The sequence below is a fragment of the Melospiza melodia genome, chromosome 11, assembly GCF_035770615.1.
Source record: "Melospiza melodia melodia isolate bMelMel2 chromosome 11, bMelMel2.pri, whole genome shotgun sequence".
NCBI lineage: Eukaryota > Metazoa > Chordata > Aves > Passeriformes > Passerellidae > Melospiza > Melospiza melodia.
Genome location: NC_086204.1, coordinates 7,300,327 through 7,322,361, shown reverse-complemented (window position 1 = coordinate 7,322,361; position 22,035 = coordinate 7,300,327). Strand labels below are relative to the sequence as shown.

Here is a 22,035-nt window from a genome sequence, read left to right as displayed (position 1 = left end):
AAATTAGAACAGCAAACTTCACATAAAAGGCAAGGCAAAGAGGTTTCTTAACCCATTCCAAGGTTAGTTGGTGAGGCACCCCGCAGCACACTGCGTGGGGGAGAATGAGGGATGGGAGAAGGCAGTTGCTAAATGTCCTTTGTCACAGGGGAAAAAAATAAATCATGAAACCCTACCCATAATTTTCTTGAAGAAACAGGATTAAGATTAAAAATAATTATATGAAGTAACGTGAACAGTCACAATGTAGAAAAAAAAAGGTTTTTATTTCTCCTTGCGTCAACAAGAAGGGAAGAGGAATTTTTGACTTTTAGTTACTCAGCTTTTTATCAGGAGTCTGAGCTGTTTCCTTGACCAGGGAGAAATCAGAGTTTTGATAATCAGAACTGACTCTGAGATTTCTAATGGAAATCCTGGAGTTCCCCTGCTTGCTGGGGGTGGTGTTTATTCCAGCATTTGCTATCTGTAAAACCACAAAATCTATAACCAGAGCCGTTCCCTGGGAATCGCGCTTTGGAGAGATTTCAAATGCCGAGAAGGAGAGTCAGAGATAAAGCCTGGGTTTGCAGATGCCCCCTCCTTGGCAGAGTTCAGGGGCAGCTGATCAGGCCTGCGAGCAGCACGTGGCTCCACACAGGTCTGTGGCTGGAGCAGCTGTGCCAGGGAGAAGGGGGAGCAGGGGGACCTCAGGAATGGGGCTCACACCTCCTCTGGGCACTCATGGTCACCTTGGAGCTCTGGGAACTCCTCTTGTGCTCAGCAGGGCATCTCTTGGGCACTTGAATTAAGTGCATTTGGAGGATTTAGAGCACAGATGATGGGGTCAGACTCCCAGACTTGCTGTCAAAGGGGAAAAGGTAACTAACTCAATGAGAACAATTTTATTCATGTTTTTGTCATCTCTACATGTCTCCAGACCAGCACTGAGCTTGTCTGACACATTTCAGAGTCCTTTCCTACCAAGAGATGAGGTGAGGTGGTCTGCAGACAGCGGTTGACGTGGAAGACAAAAGGACCCAAATAATGGCACCACCGTGGATTCTCTGCATTTTTCTGGTCAGTGTTCCCTCAAATGGCACATTGAGGATGTGGAGGGGGAGGCTGCCACATCAAACAGGCGCTTTCTGAGCTGGCAGTCCTAGGCCGGCTTTCTAAACATACACTTGCCCTTCTTTGTGACAGTATTTACAGAGGGCAGCTCTTCCCTACCCTGCTTCCCTACCCTCACCAATGAGACAGACCACCAGATCATCAGTGGTGGCCAGGGCAGCTCAGCCCCTCAGTGCATCACAGCAGGGGACCCATAAGATAATGGAGAAAATGAGAATTCTGGCTTGCTCTGTGCCGAGGAGTGGCTTGCTGCCCTCTAATTGTGGCTACAGCTTTGCCAGACACTCGGCTTTGTTAATACAATGTGAATGCCACCTACGTGCCCCTCACTGGCATCCTTCGGTTTGCTGCGCTTTGAGGAGGTCTCAGCTGAGTCATTTCAGCCTTTTCTTCTCCCCTTTATCTCTGCTTTTTTAAGACCACTGTTTTTCAAAGTGAGTTCCAATTTAGGCACTGAGTTTGTGCAAAGCCCCAGTGTAAAAATGGGTCTTTGGAAAGAGCTTGACGTCAACATTGAAGTAGAACTCAGTCTCATCTTTTCATGTCTGGAGAAGAATTGGCATCTTTGGGAGCTGTCACGTTAAGAGTGCAGGTTATGGGTGAGCAGCAGCTGAGGTTTGAGCCTGTCAGACTCTCCCACTGACTCACTGTGAGCTCCAAAAGCCCAGGTAGGAAATACTTGTTTGGATGTTAATCAAAGGATCATAGACTCTGGAATAGTTTGGGTTGGAAGAGACCCAAAAGAACATCCATGGACTACCATGAGCAGGGGCACCTTCCACTATTCCAGGCTGCTCCCAGCCCCATCCAGCCTAGCTTTGGACACTTCCAGGGATCCAGGGGCAGCCACAGCTTCTCTGGGCACCCCGTGCCAGGGCCTCCCCACCCTCACAGAGAACAATACTTTCTTAATCTAAATCTGCTCTCCTTCAGCTTAAGGCCACTCCCTGTTTAGCAGGAAACAATGCAGCAAATAATACAATACAATTTAGAAAGAAATTTACCAATTTCGGTATATTTCAAAACACTTCAATTTCAAATCTGTTAAAGCAAACCAGAAAAACATGTGAATGAGTGGAAGAGAATTCTAAGGTAATCATCACAAAGAGCAAAAGTGATAGAATTAATAATGACTTAAAATTCCACTTTTTGGATGGAAGTGTAAAGTGGACCAAAGGGGACTGAGTGGTCAAGCCACACCTTGGTGGACCTGGCCGAGGTTCACAGGGCACAGTCACCGCTGTTTCAACACCCGTCCTTTCAAAACCAAGAGTCTGTAAGTGAAAGTGTTACGCGTGCAAACGTTCACGAGGTACTTGAAGAGCATGAAAGTGTGTTGTGTGTTGATCTGCTGAATCAAACACCTTGAGAGAGGCACATTCCCACAGTAACATCCACCGCTGCCGCGACAGCAAGGGCTTTTTAACGCAAGGGATATTTTAATGCATATTCCGTTTATCTGATTACTGTTTTCTACCACATCAGTCGCTCGCTCCGGCTCCGGCCAAGCGCTCCCCACGGCAGCGCTCGGGACTCCTCCGTCCCCTCGGCTCGGGCACCGCAGCGCCCGGAGTGACGGAGCCGCCGCAGCCCCGCCGCTGTTCCCTCTCGCAGCCGCTGTCCCCTCTCGCAGCCGCTGTCCCCGCACAGCCCCTGTCCCCCTCTCAGCTCTGTCCCCACGGCCCCGGCCGCCGCCTGGATCCTCCTTAAGAGGCGGTGGCGGCTCGGGCCCCTCCCCGCCCGGAGCGCGGAGTGGCCCGCGGCGGGAGCGGAGCGGAGCGGGACGCGCCCGGCGGAGCCCGGCAGCCGTAAGCGCGGGGTGGGAGCGGGGCTCACCGCGGCTCCAGCGGTCGCAGGGCGGGCGGGAGCGGTGCCGGCAACGGGGCCGGAGCGGAGCCGCCCCCGCGGCGGGACGGGACGGGGCTGGCGGAGCCCCCGCGGGGAGCAGTCCCTGCGCGGACAGCCCCGGCCCGCTCTGCTCCGCGGAGGGGGCTCCGAGAGGTACGGGGGCGGCAGCGCGGGGGAGCGGGGCGGGAGCGGGACCGCGGGGTCCCTGCACGGGTGCGCAGCTCCATCCCGGCCGGGGCGGGGGTGCGTGCCCGGCCCCTGTCCCCGGCTGGCACGGACACGGGTACTGGCAGGCGGTGAAGCGCTCGGCCGTGCGAGCCGTGGGGAAGTGCGGCAGGGCGGCTGCCGAGGGAACATTTCGCAAAGTGTCTGCGAGAGCAGCTTTTCTCTTGGGTCCGATGCGAGAGGAATGTCTGTAAGAGTTCCTGCTCACGGCCTTTAGCAGGTTTCTGTTCACTTACATTGGTGTGGTCACGGACCCAAGTCACGGAATGGTTTGGGTTGGAAAAGACCCTAAAGCCCATCCAGTCCCACCCACTGCCCTGCGTAGGGACGCCTTGCACTAACCCAGGCTGCTCCAAGCCCGGTTCCATGGGGTTCCCTGTGCCTCTTTGGGATTCCCCTACTCACAGGTGCAGGGTATTTGCTGTGCCCAGCCCTGCTGCACCTGAGCAGCGCTGCTGCCCCAGCGGTGGGATCAGTTCTGTGCTCCCCCAGCTTTGCATGGGCTTTGTCCCCTTCTCTGGTGAGCGGGAGCTGCTGGGGCTGCCTGACCCCTGCCCAGAGCTCGACCTTGTGGCTTCACTTTGGGGAAAATCCCTTCGGCAGCCCGAACTGCTGAGTGCGGAATTTCCCATGTGGATGACGGGATGCAGACTCTGGTTCCAGCTCCAGCCCCAAGGGAGGAGCAGTGCTGTGGGTAGGACCTGTAACTGCAGTGGATGTACCTGGCAGAAGATGCTGTTCTGCAGCTCAGTAGGGTGAGATGCACGTGAAGCTGTTGATGCAGGGGATCAGCTGCTTTGTGGTTACCCAGAGCTGTTCAGCCTGCTGAGGATTCCAGACAGAAAGCATGAATCTAAAACTGATGTGGTTATTTTCGTTAGTGAGAGGTTTTCAATATATGGTGTAGAGATAAATGCTCTTCTAGCACTGTCATCTCTCCAAACCTTCATGTTGGCCCTGTCCACCTTTCTGCACTCTCGTGTTCTCCTATGGCAGGGATCCATAACAAAAGAGAAATGCAAATATTGATTTATGCTTGAATCACATAAATTAATCTCTCCTGCATGGCCAGTCTGCACTGGAAAAACACCAGTTTGACTCTTGGCGCCAAGTGCTGTTTATGACTTGTTTTTCTTAAAAAAATTAGAAAAAAAGCCAAAAAAAAAAAGTTCTCCAATGCTAGTGCATCACTAGGGTTGCATATTTAACTTGAATATGTTCTGTTGAACATTGTTATCATGATTATAATTTTCACAGCACTTTGAATAGGTTACTTCTGCCAGTTGGCCTAAACCAGCTAGAATGGGAAGTATTTCAGGTTTTTTCCTAGTTTTTTTCCTTCAGTTTGTGAATTTTCATCCTACAAAGGGGAAAAATCACGAGCATGGGGTGAGCACTGAGTGTTTCCCTCAGAAGTATTCCTGCAAAGCCATTGAGCAAACTTCAGTGACACTTTGGATAACCTCAATTCTTCTGACAATGCCAAGGGCTGACACAAGTGCAATGCAGAAATGGCCTTCTGGGTGCACACAGCTGCAGGAGTAATGGGAATGGCTCTGTTGGGGTGTTTGAATTGATGTGCAATATCCAGGGATGTGGCAACCTCGGTGACTTCCATGGAGGTTGGAACGGGACAGCCTTGGCAGTGGAACTGGAGATTTGGGAACTGAGAATTCAGATCACATGAAGTTAATTGAATGGCTTGGAAAATACCAGGGAGAGCAACAAATAGTATCCAGAGAAGGAGGTGTCTCCCTTGTATCCAGAAGTTCAAGTGTATTAAAAGTGACTGCAAAGTATGAGAAAATACTTTGTTGTCCCTGGAAAATTTCTAGCCCAGGAGGTAAAAGCTTTACAGTATGGTATGGCCTGTGTGAATATGGAGTTGAGAGATTACATTCCAATTTTTTTTTACCTGATACATAACACTGCTATGGAGCAGAGTCTCCCTATCCTTCAGGGCATGTATCCTCCATATCTGAGGAAGGGGAGTGGTCTTGAGGGAGCAAAACTGAATTCTTAACTAATTGTTTAGTTGACATTGATGGGCAAGTTGGTGTCAAAAATATTGGTGCCTCACAGTCTGGACATGATTTAAACTATAAAAGCAGGTCCTTCCCTACAGCTCTGGTTCAGCTAAGGATTCAGCTTCCAGTTAAAGCCTGGGGGCCACTCATGGAACACACTTTTAAACTGAGTCTGCCCTGGTCTGGTGTTATTTCATTTGTCTCTTTCCAAGGAGAAGCTGCACATAATTTGTGGAAGAACTTGTCTTTGATTTGGTGAGCAGGATCTTGCTGTGAGGTGATGAACTCTTGTCTGGGTTTGCTGTGGCACTGATATAACTGTGTCTTTCTCAGTAGTCTGAAAAACAAATCCCAGAACCTGCTTTGGTAATGGAAATGACCTCATTGCTGCCCTGGGTTATAATAACGTGATGTAGTAACAGAATACTTTCAAAAGAATTCTTCCTTTTTTAAAAATAAGAAAAAAAGCAGCCCCTCATCACCTTGGTATTCAGACTTTCCTGAGGATTTTCATTTACTGTTTACCTCAGAGAGATGACCCAAATTTCCTGACTGTACCAATTTCCAGTAGCCTGTGTGTCAACGTCTGGAGCAGAGTTACTCAACCCATGAGGCAGGGATGGGAGGTGGGCTCTAGGACAGGGGAAAGTGGTCCCCAAAGCAGGACCAAACAAAACACCAAAAGCTTCCAATATTTTTAATAGATTATGGGGAAAACAAAAGGATCTAGTGAACATTTAAACTTTACTCTAATTTTTTTTAAATTAAAAATATTGTGATGATATTGCAAGTGAGACTCCATGGACATTTTTTTAGAAATATCTATTAGCTCTCCCATTTGAACATATTGTGGAGGTGTCCAAGGCCAGGTTGGATGGGGCTTGGAGCAGCCTGGGCTGGTAGAAGGTGTCCCTGCCCATGGCAGGGGTGGCACTAGGTGGGCTTTGATGTCCATTCCAACCCAAATCACTCTGGGCTTCTGTGATATTATATAGAATGACACAGTTTCTGTAAAAAATAAGCCAATTTTTTTGATGAGGGGAAAATACCAACCATATATTGATTGATGTACAGATTTGACTAATTTTCTCATGGGTTCATTGTGGGCTGCCAGCAGTGGTGCTTCCTCAGCCTGTGCTGGTCCTGTCTCAGCTGGCAGCAGTGCCAGGGGACACAGACACTGCAGCTTTTCTCCCAGGTGTTTTCCTTTGCCAGAGAGTGGGCTGTGGGGATGACACTTCCCTCTCTGCCTACGCTTCTGCTGCGTGCTGGTCATTCCAAGACTCTCAGCACATGTAGGGAAGGATGTTTTTGGGCTCTGGACTGACAAACAGCCAGAGTGGGAGTCAGCGTGGGAGTGTCCCAGACTCTTTAAGCGATCCCTGGAGGAAAAGCAGGTGCTTCCATGATGAAGTGATTCCAAAGAGATATCTCTGAGAGCACAGAGGTGATGCTCTGGGAGCGCCTTTTGCTCTGTGCAAGGGGCACAGTCTCTGGGGTTGGTGCTGGAGCTGGCTGAGAGGGGCCTGTGCTGTCTCTGAGCACTTGGCTGCTGTCCAGGCTGCACAGCTCTGCTGGCAAACCCTCTTTAGTTGTGATGTTTAATCTCCTTCCAGATGAGTGGTAGCACTGGTGGCTTGGAGAGAAAAATACAGAGCTGCTTTTTCTCCTGCTAACAGCATTGCTTCAGCGTAGGATGCTGAAAGTATTTAAAAATACAGCTAAGCCTGCAAACAAAAATAATTTTCTTTCCAGCTTCCCTAAATATGCAGCTTTAGGAAGGAGACACAAAACAAATGGTCAAAAGCTTTCACATAGACAAGTTCTGAACTATTTGAGATGTATCAGTTGCATCTGTGTTTTTTTTGTGGTTACCTGATAGTAAAGCTGTTGAACTGACTCATTTTTGATATTCATCTGGTATTTTCCTTAGAATGATTTCAGCATAAATCAGTAAGACTAATTTCTTTTCCTATTAATATTATCAGTGCTCATATCCTTTGCCAAGATGGGTAGGAATGTGCACTTCTGTAATAAATTATCCTTTTCTATTTAGTGGGATTATAAAGGTCCTTATTTATGCACACACACAGATCTTATAATAAGATCTGTACAAATGTGTATTTCTTCCAGTTAGGGGCAGTCCCAACCCCCAAGGGATTGCATTTTACTAAACATGCATGAAGGACAGGACTGATAAGTGGAATGTTGGGATAAGTGGAGTAAGAATTGGATGCACATGTCCAGGCTGTCTCATCCCATCTGCTCCATGGCCTTGGCCAGACCATGAAATAGAAAGATTTAGCCTTAACATTTGTTGTGAAATTACTTCTAATTTGTGGTGCTTCCCTGCCCCTCTACCATGTCTATTTCTCAAGGGTAGAGATTATAAATAGGATTTAATTACTAAAACTGTGTTTCTCATGCATTTAACTCACTGCACTGTCAAGTGGATGTTAACAAACAAATACCCCCAAGCAGAGGTTTCATTCTGTCCCATCTCAGGGGAAAGCAAACAGCACCTGTGGGTGATTGCACTGATCAGGGAGCATCTCTGGCTGTGGCATGCACCAGCACTTTGCATGCTCCATCCCAAAAGTTGTGCCTTTGGACCTCACATGCAAAACTGGAGCTCTATGCAAAGCCAGCAGCTGCTGCCTGGTCTGGCATTACTGGAAGGAACAACATATAACTACATTTTGGGGAGAAGGTGGTTGTGGAATGTGAGTAAATGGAAATTTTATGGTTGATCCTCTTGTGTTTTGTTTTTCAAAACAGAAAGAAGCCTATAATTTAGAATTTTGAAAGACTTTTGAGGCACATCTGTTCTTTAATTTAATCAATATGGGTATGTGTTGAAGTGAACATTGCAATAGTGGCCATCTCTTGTCCTAGACAATTTCTATAAAATACAGAACTAATTATTCATGCGCTGCTGTTCTGAATCCTTTTCCTCCTTAATCCAAGCAGATGGATAATGAATTTCTAATAACATCCCTTTATCTCCTGATAAAGGCAGGACTCTAATTTTCACAAGCCTGGTGGTTTTGGACTGTTGTATTGTGAAGAAAAAGTAGTTTTCCCTGTGCCAAAGACCTACAGCTATGATTTAAGGACAGTGCTGGTGAAAAACTTTAAAAAATGGGAGCAGAGCTTCTACAGCATCTGAGAGAGTGTGCTGGGAAGCAGGTCCTGGCTTTCCCTAAATCCAGAGTGTTTTTATGGGTGTGTGTTTGTTTCAGTGATGATATTCTCAGAGTCCCTGCTTTTCCCAGGCACTGTGAGGTTCCCTTAGGGAGCTGCTGTGAAGCCTGTGCTGATGGTAATGAGAACCAGCTCTTTGCTAATGGCAAAGCCTGCCAACATGTTGCATTTCTCTGGCATTTTCCACTTGGAACAGCACATGTCCACACAAGTTTTTTTGGTGAGTGATTGCATTCAGCTGGGACATGCTTCCAAGTGTTGTTTTGCTTTTTAAACTTAAATTCCCTTTTCCAAGAATCCCAAATTCATTGACTCAGTGTGCTATTGAATGAGCTCTTCAACTCCCCTGTGGCCTGGAGAATGCAGGTTAAATTTTTATAAGGGTGTTTTTGAAACAGAGAAAATTATATTGGATATTATAAATCCTTCCCTCTGAGGTAGGCAGGCCCTGGCACAGGGTGCCCAGAGAAGCTGTGGCTGCCCCTGGATCCCTGGCAGTGTCCAAGGCCAGGTTGGACAGGGCATAGAGCATCCTGAGATAGTGGGAGATGTTTCTGCCCATGGCACAGGGTGGCACTGAATGGGCTTTAAGGTCCCTTCAAACCTTCTATGGTTCTGTGAGATTAAATAACTTCTTCCAAGGCATTAGGTCAAATCTGAGTGAAAATCACCATCTGAAAGGAATGGTGTGGGCAGGGCAAGGTCTTCTCCCCGAACTGAGTGACCTTTCCTGGCCACTTAGTGTTTTCATTTAAGAGCTGATTTTAGGGTTAAACTCTCCCCCAAAGAGTTTTATTTAAACTGATGTAGCTCACTTCTGACAACTTTGTGCTTTGACAAATGGACATTTTATTTATAGAAAGTTTCTTGAAAAGTGGTCAAACACCTGCACTGTGAACTCTCTGCCCTGTAATGTGTCGGTCATTTCCCTTTCACCACAGAGCCAACACATCCATGGGTGTTTCATATGCTGAGAGAGAGTTTGAGTTGGCAAGGAAGGGAGTAAGCCCTCGGTGTCTTAAGAAATAGTTAAATTAGAAGCTTAGGTAGTTTGGTAAGAGAGTAGTCATAGTTCATTTAAGTTTCCTGAACCAATCCCCTGTGCCTCAGAGAGGAGCATGAAAGTCCCCCTTGTGTCCCAGATTTTGCAAAGCTCTTTTAACAAGGGGATATGTAAATTTGGGGTTTCTTCCTCCCTTTGATTACTGTCCTTTTACTTTTGAAGTCATTGTGGCTCCTTAGTGATTGAGAGTTATTGTATCACTCTCCTGAAATCCATGTTTAAGTTACTGTGTTTTTATGGGTTTTGTTACTTCTGTGGGTTTTTTCTGTTTTGTGTAACCACTGATGGAATTTACCTCCTGGTACTGGTGGAATCACATTACAGTAAAGAGAATTTTTTTTGTGTGTGTGTATTATAGAGAAAATTTTCCAAGAATTGTGTAAAGATATTCTTTTCAGTCTTGATCCATCTCCAAAGCCTTAGTTGGGAATTTGTTTGTAGTGGCTTCAGTCCTTTATCCTCTCAGGGCTTGACTGTGTGTCGGTGTGGATAAGAGTTAGATAGTTCTCTAAAAATGAAGTAGCACCTGTCTCAAAGCTTTCATCCTAAATCAGCAGGGGTGGCACTGTAGCTCGTGCCACAGCTCAGTGTTCTCCCTGTTGGCACTCTGAATCCATCTGGAATGGTGGGACAGGAAACAGAAGCCCTTGGAACAAAGCAGGAGCAGGGTCTGGTTGGCAGGGCAGGGCAGGGCTGGCAGAGCTGCCCAGGGACCAGAGAACTTGGGGAAGTTGTGAGCCCACGGCACAGGAAGAGGAAGGAGCTGGGGCAGGGGCATGAGGCTCCGCTCCCAGTGTGGTCTCTGAGCAGGAAGGAGCCCCTGCTCGCCCTCTCCAGCAGGACAGGGTGGAGGAGAGCCCTGCCAAGCCTGGTGCAGAAAATCGAACCCCTGTGCAAATGTTGAGGTTGCCAAGATGAGGTTGCCTTCAAACACAAGCTGGCAGCTCAGGAGCTGCTTGCTCCTGAGAGTTGGGGCTGCCCCATCCCTGGAGATACCCAAGACCAGCGGGGATGGGGCTTGGAGCAAGCAGGGATAGTGAGTGGCATCCCTGTGGGTGGAATGAGATGGTCATTAAGGCCCATTCCAACCCAGGCCAGTCTGGGATTCTGTCTAACAGCTGGCTGAAGGTCTGCTTGGCTCTGTGGAGCCAGGTGGGGCTTGCTCCAGGTCTGGCTTTGCTCAGCAGCCAAGAGTTGGATACAAGACAAAGATCACTGTTATGGAAGTACTTAATTTCTCCTCTCAAAAATGTAATATATGTGTTGGGCATGTCTATGTTTGTCTTTGTGTCTGTGTGTAAAACATATATTTATGCTACTTACTCAGACTCCAGCTTGTCAATAGCCATGAAATATTAACATATAAATTTTACTCTCAGCATTTAAAGAAGTTGAAAAATGTCAGCGTCAGAAGTTTGTTCATCACTACTTTTACTAGAAAGTCCAGACAGATTTCCTTGAGTCACTCCAATTTTGTCATGCTTTAAGTGCTGACCATAGAGACCAAAGGAAGTGCTGCACAATTGTCCCCTTGGCTGCAGATGGTGACCAGAGCTCGTGTTTGGAGTGAGGAGCCCAAAACCAGAAAGTTGAGTCACGTTGTGCAGACATGACGAGTGGGAGATGACAAAACATACCTTGTGAGTGCAGCCCTTCCTCCTGCCTGGCAGTGCCAGCAGCCTGGCTGGGGCTACAGCCTGTGCCAAAATGCCAGGAAATCCCCAACTGAACTGAAAAAGATATTGAAAGGAAATATTGACCTTAAGGTCAGCTAAATTTGTTTTACGTGCATTGCTGACCAGAAGCTAGCTGTTAAATTTTACCAGCTTGTTCCGTTTTTAGCTGTTTTTGGGGGGTTTTGTGTGAAACCACTGCATAACTGTAGTGCAGAAGGACTATCAGCTGCCTCAGGTGAAGCCTGAGTGCATCAGGCACCTTTGCATATTGGATTCTCCCACAAAACCCAATAAATACTTAAATAAAAGCTTATTCTAATGTTTTCCCTAGAAATTCTGTTTTTAAACCGTTCCTACTTTAGAGCAGGGAAGGAAAAGAAGGGGAATGAAGGCGTGGATAAGTTAAAGAAATGCAAGAAGCAAACCCTCATGATTTTAATAGAATCTTTAAAAGTCATTGGCTCAGAAACACTTAGAATTTGGCTGAGCTCGGTGCTGTCCCCAAGGAACAGGGATGGGTTTGGAATGAGATTTTTGGAGGCTGATTCTAGAGCTCTAAATCATGCAGCAGCAGTTCTTGCCACAGTACCAGTGAGGCTTCTGGAAGGGGGATCCTGAGGTTTTGTCAGGCAGCAGCTTTTGACCACAGTGCAGCAGAGCAAGTGGAAAGTTTTGCCAATACTCCAGGTAAGAAAGGCAGGCAGGGGAGGTTTTTTCCCTCTCTTTTCCCCCTTCACATGAGCTTTAAAGGAATATAGTCAACAAAAATCTCTGCCCAGTCAGGTGTTGCAGTTGAGATGTCTATCTTTAGTTTTAGGAGTTCTTGCATAAGTGTTTGCATTCTTGGCAAGACTTTGGAAGCTGCCACTGGCAGTGAGTTTTTCCATTTCAGAGAGCCTGGCTCTGGGTACTTGGGGCACCCAATATCTTGAAATTCAAAAGTGAGCCTTAAGCTGGGCTTCCAAAAGTGAAAATACTCCTCAAAAATAACTGTCAAACATTCCTGGAAGTGTCCAAGATCAGGTTGGACAAGACTTGGAGCAAGCTGGGATAGTGGGAGATGTCCTTGCCTGTGGCAAGGGGTGGCACTGGATGGGCTTTAAGGTCCCTTCCAACCCACATCATTCCAGGATTATATGATGGAAAGTTTATTTGTAGAATAACTAGGTCCCAAATTCCTACTGTATAGAAATGCTGGGCATTTTCCCGTCTGCTTTTCCTAATTGCACTGTGCTCATAGTAAATTACCTGCAGAGGTGGGTTTGAGTCGTGCATTCTGATTGGTTTAGGTCTATATCCTAATAATTGTTTTTAATGGAATTTGTCAGATTTTTCATGTTCCTCTTTGTTTCTTGGCTTTCTTGCTGGAAAACAAGTGAGCTGCTTCCCACATAAGCCTGACCCACGCAGTGGGGATTACTGGTCAGCTGCCTGAGGTTTTTTGACCACTTTTGAGACTCTGCCTTGTGGCTTTGATTTCTGTAGCAAAGGATAGTGACTGTTGCAATTTTTAAAGAGTATTCTTGGCATCTCTCAGCTGAGTTTGTTGTTCTTTCTCAAGGCTGTTTTTTTATTTCCACTGCAATTTCAGTTGAAGTGAAATAGGATGTTGAAGAACAGTTATTTAAAGGTATAAACTCAAGGAGCTCTTTCATTCCTTGAATAAATGAACTCCTTACTTTGAATTTACTCAGTTCCACTTGAACATCCTTCTGTGAGTTTGCCATACAGCGAGTTCACATATGGGGACATGGGTTTTTCTCATAACCTCAAAGGCTGTTGCAGCGAGTGGTTCTTGTTAAGTCCCCTTTGCGTAAGCAGGATAATTGTAACATAAACCATTTTGCCCTGAATCAGTTGCCTCTTCCTCAGACTTGCAGATGCTGCCTATGGGGAAACTACAGCACTTGGCTTGGTTTTCAATCCAGGGCACTTCCATGGCCAATGAGACACAGTTGTGGGGATTCAGGCAGAGATGCTTCCAGCCTCTAGAATATTCCTGTTGAGGAGGCCATTCCTTGCAGAATATAAGATAAGGAGGATGGTTTTAATCCAGCCTAATTCAAGTTTATTAAAGGACCATGTCTGATGCCCTTGACTCACCAAGCCTTGCATTGTGTATCATGGAGCGTATCTGTGGCCTGATAATTTTGCAACTTCTGTTTTCCTCACTTTTGACCTCTAAAGTAGCCTTCAGCACTAGAAAAGGAGAAACTTTACACTGGTGGTGATTGTTGGGACTTTTCCAGAGTTTCAGCCCTGCTAGAGTGTTTACAGCCCTCCCTCCACTGTTGCTGTGTCACCTATACTTTCAGTAATTGCTAACAGGCCGACAAGTCATCTTTAAAAAAAGATTCACTATCTCTTCATCTATTACCTCCCCTATAGCAGGAAGTCAGATCTTAAAATCTCCTGTCTAGCTATGCTGTGTCAACTTCCTTGACAAGCTTCACCTCACAGTGTCCTTCAAAAATGTGGCACAAAGGTTGAACTTTTTGCCCCTCTGCTCAGAATCCTTCCTCCCACCCACACTTCCTTAGCATGGGGAGAGCAGTCACAGAACTACGGAATCACTGGGGTTGGAAAAGGCCTGTGACTGATCCCCACCTTGTCACCAGCCCAGAGCACTTCCTTGGACAACTCCAGGGATGGGGACTCCATTCCAATGTCTCACAGCCTTTTCCATGAAGAAGTTCCTCCCGATGTCCAACCTCATATCCTGACGCCATTCCCTCTCCTCCTGTCCCTGTTCCTGGGAGCACAGCCCGATCCCCCCTGGCTGTCCCCTCCTGTCAGGGAGCTGTGCAGAGCCACAAGGTCCCCCCTGAGCCTCCTTTTCTCCAGGCTGAGCCCCTTCCCAGCTCCCTCAGCCCCTCCTGGTGCTCCAGACCCTTCCCCAGCTCTGTTCCCTTCCCTGGACATGCTCCAGCCCCTCAAGGTCTCTCTGGCCACGAGGGCCAGAACTGGACCCAGCACTCGAGGTCCCTCAGCAGGGCCAGCACAGGCACATTGCCTCGGGCCCGTGCCCACACCAGGGCTGGCACAGCCCAGGGGCCATTGGCCTCTGCTCCACCTGGGCACACCTGGGCTCTCTTTTAAGTTCTGTCCCCAACACCCCCAGGGCCTCTTGCAGCTTTCCAGCCACTCTTCCCCTCAGCCTGGAGCTGCAGGGGATTGGGGTGACCCAAGGCCAGCACCCAGCACTTGTCCTTGTTGACCCTCATCCCTTTGGCCTTGGCCCGTTGGTCTACTTGGCATGCCAGCAGAGCATCTACTTTTCCATTTGTGGTGGAAGTGGAGTGATGGGGGCTCTACATGGAGCAGAGGTAATCCTTCCTCCTTGTGTGGGAAGCCCTAAATTAAGAAATAACATTACAGTGATTTTCCAGGATGCTAGACAAAGTCATGTAGAAACAGAGTATTTGTTATTTCTGTTATACAATCACAGGATCAATCTAACCAAATAAAATGCTGTAATCTGATTTGATAGAAATGGAGGGTGACATTCATACAAAAAGTCTGAGTCATTACTTAGCTTATTCTCTACCCCTTACTCTTCTGATAGATTGAAAGTTAATGACTGTGCTGGTGAGTCACACTTATTATATTTAAAGTTGTTCCTGTCTTTGATTTTTTAAGAAGAATTGGACAGCTTGATATAAACAACCTCCCTCTAATGATTTTTCTTACACTTGTGAAGACGTATTCTGGCAATGATATTTATATTATGCTGCGTTTACTCATTTTCAGGGCTTTCCACTTGGTGAGACTAACTCCAGAGTAAGCTTGTGCACAGCATGGGAAAAATCTCATTATTCTTATCTTTTGACATATCCTGTACAAATGAATTATCTGTAGGAATGTACTGAGAATGAAAATGTTCCAGTAATAATCTCTGCGTATGTGTATGTGTGTGTAGCTTCTTTTTGTGAGTTACTGTGTTATAGTTGGCCTTCCAAAAGAATAATCCCTTCTCCACTTCAATCTGTCACCTCAAGTGAGTGAGTATGAGCTGAGATCACAGAAGACTGTTGACTCAAGGAGTGATCCAGCTATCCACTAATAGCTTGGTACTGATGGTGTCTGAAAATGTGCCTGGCGATGAAACACCCTTGTCCTGGCAGAGGTAGAGTTCACTCCTGGGTGTAAGTGAGGTTTAGGCACTTCGGGAAATCCTGGCTCTCCATGACAAGGCTGGGATTTATGGCACTGGGAGAAAGGGAAAGGCTGCCTCTCCATGACAGGGCCAGGCTAAACTGTGGCCTGTTTGCTGTGTAATTTGTAAACTGGGGCATTGACCAATAAAACAGTGAGAATCAGAGGGTCATGGAATAATTTGGGTTTGAAGGGACCTTAATGTCCATCCAGTGCCACCCCCTGCCATGGGCAGGGATATTTTCCCAGGTTGCTCCAAGCCCCATCCAGCCTGGCCTTGGACTCTTCCAGGGATCCAGGGGCACCACAGCTTCTCTGGGCACCCTGTGCCAGGGCGTCCCCACCCTCACAGGGAAGAATATCTTCTGTATGTCAAATCTAAATTTCCCCCCAGTCAGTTTGAAGCCGTTCCCCCTTGTTGTGTCACAATTCCTGATGCAGAGTCCCCCTCTGGCTTCCTTGTAGGCCCCTTCACATCCTGAAAGGCTGCTGAAAGGTCTCCACACAACCCTCTGTTCTCCAGTTAACTTAATCTCTTCTTTGATTACCTATAATATACAGTTAAACAGTTAATGGTGATGGTGCTGCCTTGAGGTGCTCTTTCTTTTGTAAGGAATGCTGTCAGCCCCAGGAACAGCACAGTCACAGGTGGTGTGACACCACCAGGTATCAGGGAAACAAAACAACCTGTGTTGGTAATGTCACAGTGTCCTTGAAGATGTGTTTAGAGGCACTGCTTCCCCTGCATCTGCCAAGGGTGGGGCTCAGCAACTCCAGCTCAAGTGCAGGACTTTGTGTGTGCTTGTGATACAGCCCTGAATTATTATGGTCAGCCTGGGGAGGAGGAGGCTGAGGGCAGAGCTCACCGGGGGCTGCAGCTCCTCCAATCTCTGCTCCCTGTGACCAGGGACAGGACCCAGGGAAAGGCTGGAGCTGGGCCAGAGGAAGGTTTTCCTGGATATCAGGAAACGTTCTTCCCCAGAGGGTGCTGGCACTGCCCAGGCTCCCCAGGGAATGGGCACAGCCCCAAGGCTGCCAGAGCTCCAGGAGGGCTTGGACAATGCTGCCAGGGATGCCCAGGGTGGGATTGTTGGGGTGTCTGGGCAGGGTCAGGAATCAGACTGGATGATCCTTGGGGGTTCCTTCCCACTCAGGACATTCTGTGATTCCATAAAGTATTTCTCATTAGGCAGTGTGGGATGGACAGCATGTAGGGGAAAGTGTTAAGCAAGATGATTTTGGGATTACAGCTCTGTTTGCTGCAGATGTTTGCAGTAAACATTCTTCAAGACTTTTTTCACGGCTCTTGATGAGGATCAGGATTTCTTAGTTGCTCTGTATTTGGCTCCTCTGCCACACTACAATTTTTAGATCTAGAAATCTCTTATTTTGCTTTACCCAAACTCCGTGGGTAATGCAGTGCGAGCTTCCAGAGGGTGTGGTGTAATTACCTGATCTGAATTAAATCCACTGTAAGGGATTAAGTATTCATGTCACTTAAACATCTGCTTTCTCTTGAGATGGGCTCTGGGAAGAGCATGGATAGCTGTCCCTCTGCCAGCCCTGGGACCATGAAGTGGCACTGGTGCCTGTGCTCGGGTACCTGCCTGTGTTTGTCACATCCTGAGAGACTCTGATTAACACAGGCAGCCAGGAGCTGCCATTTGGAGTACCGTGGCATGGGCAGGGCTGGATCTGCAGTGCTGGTGGTTGGAGCCCTGTGGGACCCCGAGATCCCAGGCTTTGTGAGCGAGGTCTCCTTGCTGCCTGGCCCTGCTGAGAGCCCTGCCCGTGGCTCTGCGCGGGTGTTGGGATGCAGTTGCTGATGACGTGGTCGTGTTTTTGTCCATCTGCAGGATCCTTGCCTCATCCATGGAGGGCAGATGGCGCTTGGGGACTCTGCTGGCCCCGCAGCCAAAGAAGCTGTTTTGTTGTCTGCAGCATCACCAACGCGCTTCCTGCAGATGTCGAAACAAATGAGGCGGGGGGTTGTAGGGAGAGAGAGAGAGCATGATCTCATGTCTGAACCAGTTGAGGGATCATCTGGGGAACTGGAACTCTGCCTTCAGGATGCAGCACGTTAACTCAAACCAGGCTTTTCATCCTGTGTCTAACCTGTTCTCTTATTTCCCCAGACAGAGCAGTATCCTTGCCTTGGTTTTGTGTATCCTCTCAAAGCAAGAGTGGTAGTTGACTGTGCACTTCAGGGAAATGAGTATTTTCTGGTTTTACAAATTTCCTCTCCGTTATGGTGATTGGGTAGCTCCTGCTGTTCCCTTTCCTGGATTGCCTTACAAGATGTCAGCAGTTCCTCCAGAAATTATATAGCTGGGCATATTTACCATGATTCTCCAATGCTGAAGTCTTTCTTATTCACACTTTCTCAGATAACAATGAATAAATAAACCCAGGGTTATTCCAACCCTCAAACTATTATTAGGGCTGACAGGAAAGGATGGTTAGGCATAACCAGGGAAGTGATGGAATTGCTATCTCTGGAAGCATTCAGAAAACGTGTAAGTTATGGTGTTTTGGGACATGGTTTAGTGATGGACCTGGCAGTGCTGGATTAATGGCTGGACTTGATGATCTTGGAGGGTTTATCCACCCTTAATGATTCAGTGATTAAAGAAAAGACATTGTAATGTTCTAGTGATCATAATGAAACTAAATTTTTATTGTCGTGCCTTCATGTAGTTGCTCAAGAGCAATAGTTTGGGAGTGATATATAGAATTGCTTGGGGCTTATCCTGCTGTTTCAGAATTGAGCATTAGGAATCATTGCCTTGTGACCAAGCCCCTAATGGTGCTTCACTTTTTTTCACTTTGAAATTTCTGCTGATGGTTCAGGTCTGACGATGGTCCAGCTGGATCTGAGAACTGATCCTGTTGAGCAGTTCCCCAGGTTTTTTAAAGATGCACACAAGAGTAACCTCTGGTACTTGGTTGGTTAACAATAGTTCTGACTTTGAAGGCCTCTGGTGGCCCCTGGTCTTCACTGAGTGCTCAGAAAGCAGTGGCCTGTGGTGAGCCTGTGGGAGAGCCATGAAGTCCTGATTTGCAGTTTGCCCCTCGAAGCCTCTGGAACATGTCCAATCAGTGGAGGTTGGCCAGGAGGTTACATAGAGCTCCAGCTGGAGTTCCCTTCCTGGATTTACAGAGGGCAGTATTGCTGCTCCTGCAGAGCTCGCAGTCGCAACTAGCACTGTAATGCATGGTAGCGTAAATACTACAATATAGTTACAGAATAAATATAATTCCTCTCTTCTTTTGTTTATCTGCAGAGCTGCTAGAAACACTGGCATGACTGGAATTTAAGATACTGGATTCCTGCTCTTACCCTGAAGTAGAGGAAATAAACACGAGAAATTTCTCCAGCTCAGGCAGGTAAATACGTATATCTCCACAGTTTATGGGAAATTAAGTTCTTGGTAAACAAATTAATTGTGAAAACCTTCCTAAAGAGTAGTAACTGATTTGCTCTGTAAAATATAGTTCAGAAGGAACAGATTAATTTTAATTATATCTTCTTTTTTATTTATTAGTTAAAGGACCTTTCATACTGAACTCTGCTTTGAGAAGAGGGGAAGCCTCTCCTGTGTGGATTTGAAATAGATAGTTGGCAGTTGCCTTGAATAAACTAAGGCAAAAATGTCTATCATAGATCCTTATCAACACATTGTGGTAAGTAGCACTGAATCTTATATATATATATATATATATATATATATATATATATATATATATATATATATATACACACTATCTTCTCTGATATATATACACTGTCTTGTATAATGACTTCTCTGCTGGAAGTTACGCTATATAAGGACATAACATTAGAGTTGTTACTATTTCCTTGAAGAAATGGTATGCCTACTTTTCTTCTTCACAGTGCAGGTTATTTTTGGGGGGAGGGGGGCAGAAGGAGGAGGTTGTACTCTTTTCCTTTTCATTAGTATGAATGTGAATGGAGAGATAAGTTGGCATTTTGGGATATTTAGATCTTAAACTGGTGTATGTCACTAATGTTGGTTCAAAGAGAATCCTCACAATATATTGTGCAAACTCAGAGTGAGATGATCTGTGCCACTCAGCAGCACACTGTGCCCCTGCTCCCTTCTTCCTGCTTTATTCCAGTTTTCCTGCTGCATCCTTGTCCCAGCTGTCACACCCTTGGGATGGCAGTGAGCCAATGGATCCTGCTGAATGAGCAAAAAACCTGTTCAATACAAAAATGGACAAAAATTTCTTAGGGAGAAATCTTTCCCTGTGAGGGTGGGCAGGCCTTGGCACAGGGTGCCCAGAGAAGCTGTGGCTGCCCCTAGATCCCTGGAAGTGTCCAAGGCCAGGTTGGACAGGGCTGGGAGTAGCCTGGGCTAGTGGAAGGTGTCCCTGCCCATTGCCTGGAGTGGCACTGGACGGGCTTTGGGGTCTCTCCCATCCCAAAGCACTCTGGAATTCCATGGAAGGGTTAGAAATCCCATTCTGTGCTGTTGCAGTTGGCCCAAGGTGAGCTCAGCCCATGGATGAGTAGAAGTAGGAGGAAGGAAATGGGAGCAGAACTCCCTTCACTGGCTCAGCAGCCTCTCAACCTTCCAGCACAGCTGGAAGTGAGTTTCCAGAGCCAACACTGGGATGGCAATTCCTGCCCAAGCCAAAATCCAGAGGCACACTGGGGGTCTTCCTATCAGAGGCTTCTCGTGACAGCACTGGGCTGACAGCAACAGTGAGGTGTCCCCAGAGATAGCTGCCACACACTTGTCACAGTGTTTTACTTTTACACAGCTAAAAATACTCCCTGTGCTTCCTACAAGCGATCTCTTATCAGCCCTGTGGTTTGTGCCCCATGCGCTCACATCCTCCACGCCACTGTGCAGCCAGCAGATGTCAAAATGGCTTGTACTCCCTGCCCAGTCCTGGGAGCTGCTGGGAGGGAGGACAAACCTCAGGGTGATGTCTGTGTTAAAACAATGCTGGCTTAATTCCTCCCAGCATCAGTGCCCTCTCCTGGATGGATTGCTTGGAATGATCTGTATCTTTATGGGAGAGGTTTCTGAGGCACTCGGTTATGTATTTTAATAAATCTTACTTACATAAAAGGACTTTTTGATGCCAGTAATCAACAAAATGGAGCTGTCCTACATATGTAATATAATAAATAAAAAGTGTGCATAGTAAATGTAGTTATAGCTCCCTGGGAATGCTGAACTGTTGCTAATTCCAGAATCAACACTGTTTGTGCAAGAGCTGATCCTTTAATTGCTTGGAAAGTGAATGGGAATCTTTGAAGTTTTTTAATTTGAAAACTGAAATCCTGTGGAAAGTTTTTATTGCAATTTTGATCAGTCATGGGCAGCAGGCTCACATTAATGCAAAAATACTGGATTTAAATGATATTTGGCATTAAATTACTCAGAAGGATTCTGCATTTTCCAGAAGTCCTTGTGCTGGCTGTTGTGTGTTTTCCGAGCTTTTTTTTTCTCATTTTATGAAAGACTCTGACGTATAAATTAGGATGTTCAGAAAGCTGCTGCAGGTGCAGACAGAACTGACTATTCCAAAAATGCAAAGAATTAAACTGTGTAATACCTCTTCATTTACTTTGATATGGGGGATAAATATTATAACAATGGAAAGAAGCACTTCAAGATAAAATTTGTGTGTGGGCACTGAAGTTTGTCTTAACTATAATACCCTGTGAAAGAAGAGCATGGGCTCCATGAAAATCAATTACTTAAGTAAACAAGCAAATATTTTCATTTGTCCAGCTCCATTGTTAGCTCAAGTGTCCTTAACATGAAGGAAGTAAACCCATTTAATACCTGTGCAGTCTGCCTGCCTGCCTGGCTCACAGAATGCCTGTGTCCTGGTGGAGCTGTGCTCTGTGACTCAGCATTCTGGAATATGACAAATGCGATTTTGAGCCCATGCAGATCCCTGGCTGGCCGGGCACGGCCGGAAGGGCGGCAGGCAAAACCCGCCCGTGTGCCTGGAGATCCTGGGGCTCTGTCCCTGCCCCTGGTGGGAAGGGGTGTGTTGGTGTGCAAGGACAGCTAAATGAGAGCAGCAGAGCAGATAATCAGGGAAATTTTACTGAGGGCAAAGAAAGCGCTCAAAGGTGAGAGAGGAACAAAGGAGAGCTGAGGTGTGAAAACAGGAGATGCTGAACTGTGGCTGTGCAGTCATGGAAAATGTAGATTGAATAGTGAACACTGTCCACCTGAGTTTCCATAAGTCAGAAAACCCATATTCAGACAGAGCATGGTGAAAACTTTTTGATTTTTCTCTTTTCCTCTCTACATTTATGGAGAAAGAGGAAGTGAAGTGAAACACGTGCGAAGCGTGTCACTTTGGACAGTGTATTTGAATTTTTTAAATCTGTAGAATCCCAGAATGGATTGAGTTGGACAGGACCTTAAAGCCCACCCCACCTCACTGCCATGGGCAGGGACAGCTTGCACTGGAGTTAATGGTGAGCTTTTGTAATTTGTAACCTGTCTTAGATTTTTAAAGGAATGTGGATGTTGCTCTTCTCAGTGTTGCAACGTTTAAGTGATTTATTTACCATAATCTGTTTTTCAGAAGTACTTGATGTATTTGTACAGATTTTTATCAAGACTTAAGGTGAACGTAAGTCACTTGAGAAAACACAGCTTAGTCATCTGAACTAGCAAGGACTGGATTTGTAAGGGCATTCAGAGTCAATACATTTCTCATTGTGTTT

The 22,035-nt window shown here is 46.6% G+C and overlaps 1 protein-coding gene across 2 annotated transcripts in view; it reads left to right on the top strand.

Annotated features, from left to right (window-relative positions):
* Nucleotides 1-2,858: 2,858 nt before the first annotated feature.
* Nucleotides 2,859-22,035, top strand: part of PLA2G4A (phospholipase A2 group IVA) — a 68,088-nt gene continuing 48,911 nt past the window's right edge. The window contains exons 1-3 of one of the 2 annotated variants that reach the window (XM_063165436.1): nt 2,859-2,918; nt 18,593-18,695; nt 18,854-18,992. In XM_063165436.1, coding sequence (XP_063021506.1) covers nt 18,960-18,992 — 33 coding nt within the window. In that variant the 5' untranslated portion in view covers nt 2,859-2,918; nt 18,593-18,695; nt 18,854-18,959. Of the gene's footprint in view, nt 2,919-3,072; nt 3,112-18,592; nt 18,696-18,853; nt 18,993-22,035 lie in introns of those variants that run through there. The other variant, XM_063165437.1, reaches the window with a different exon arrangement.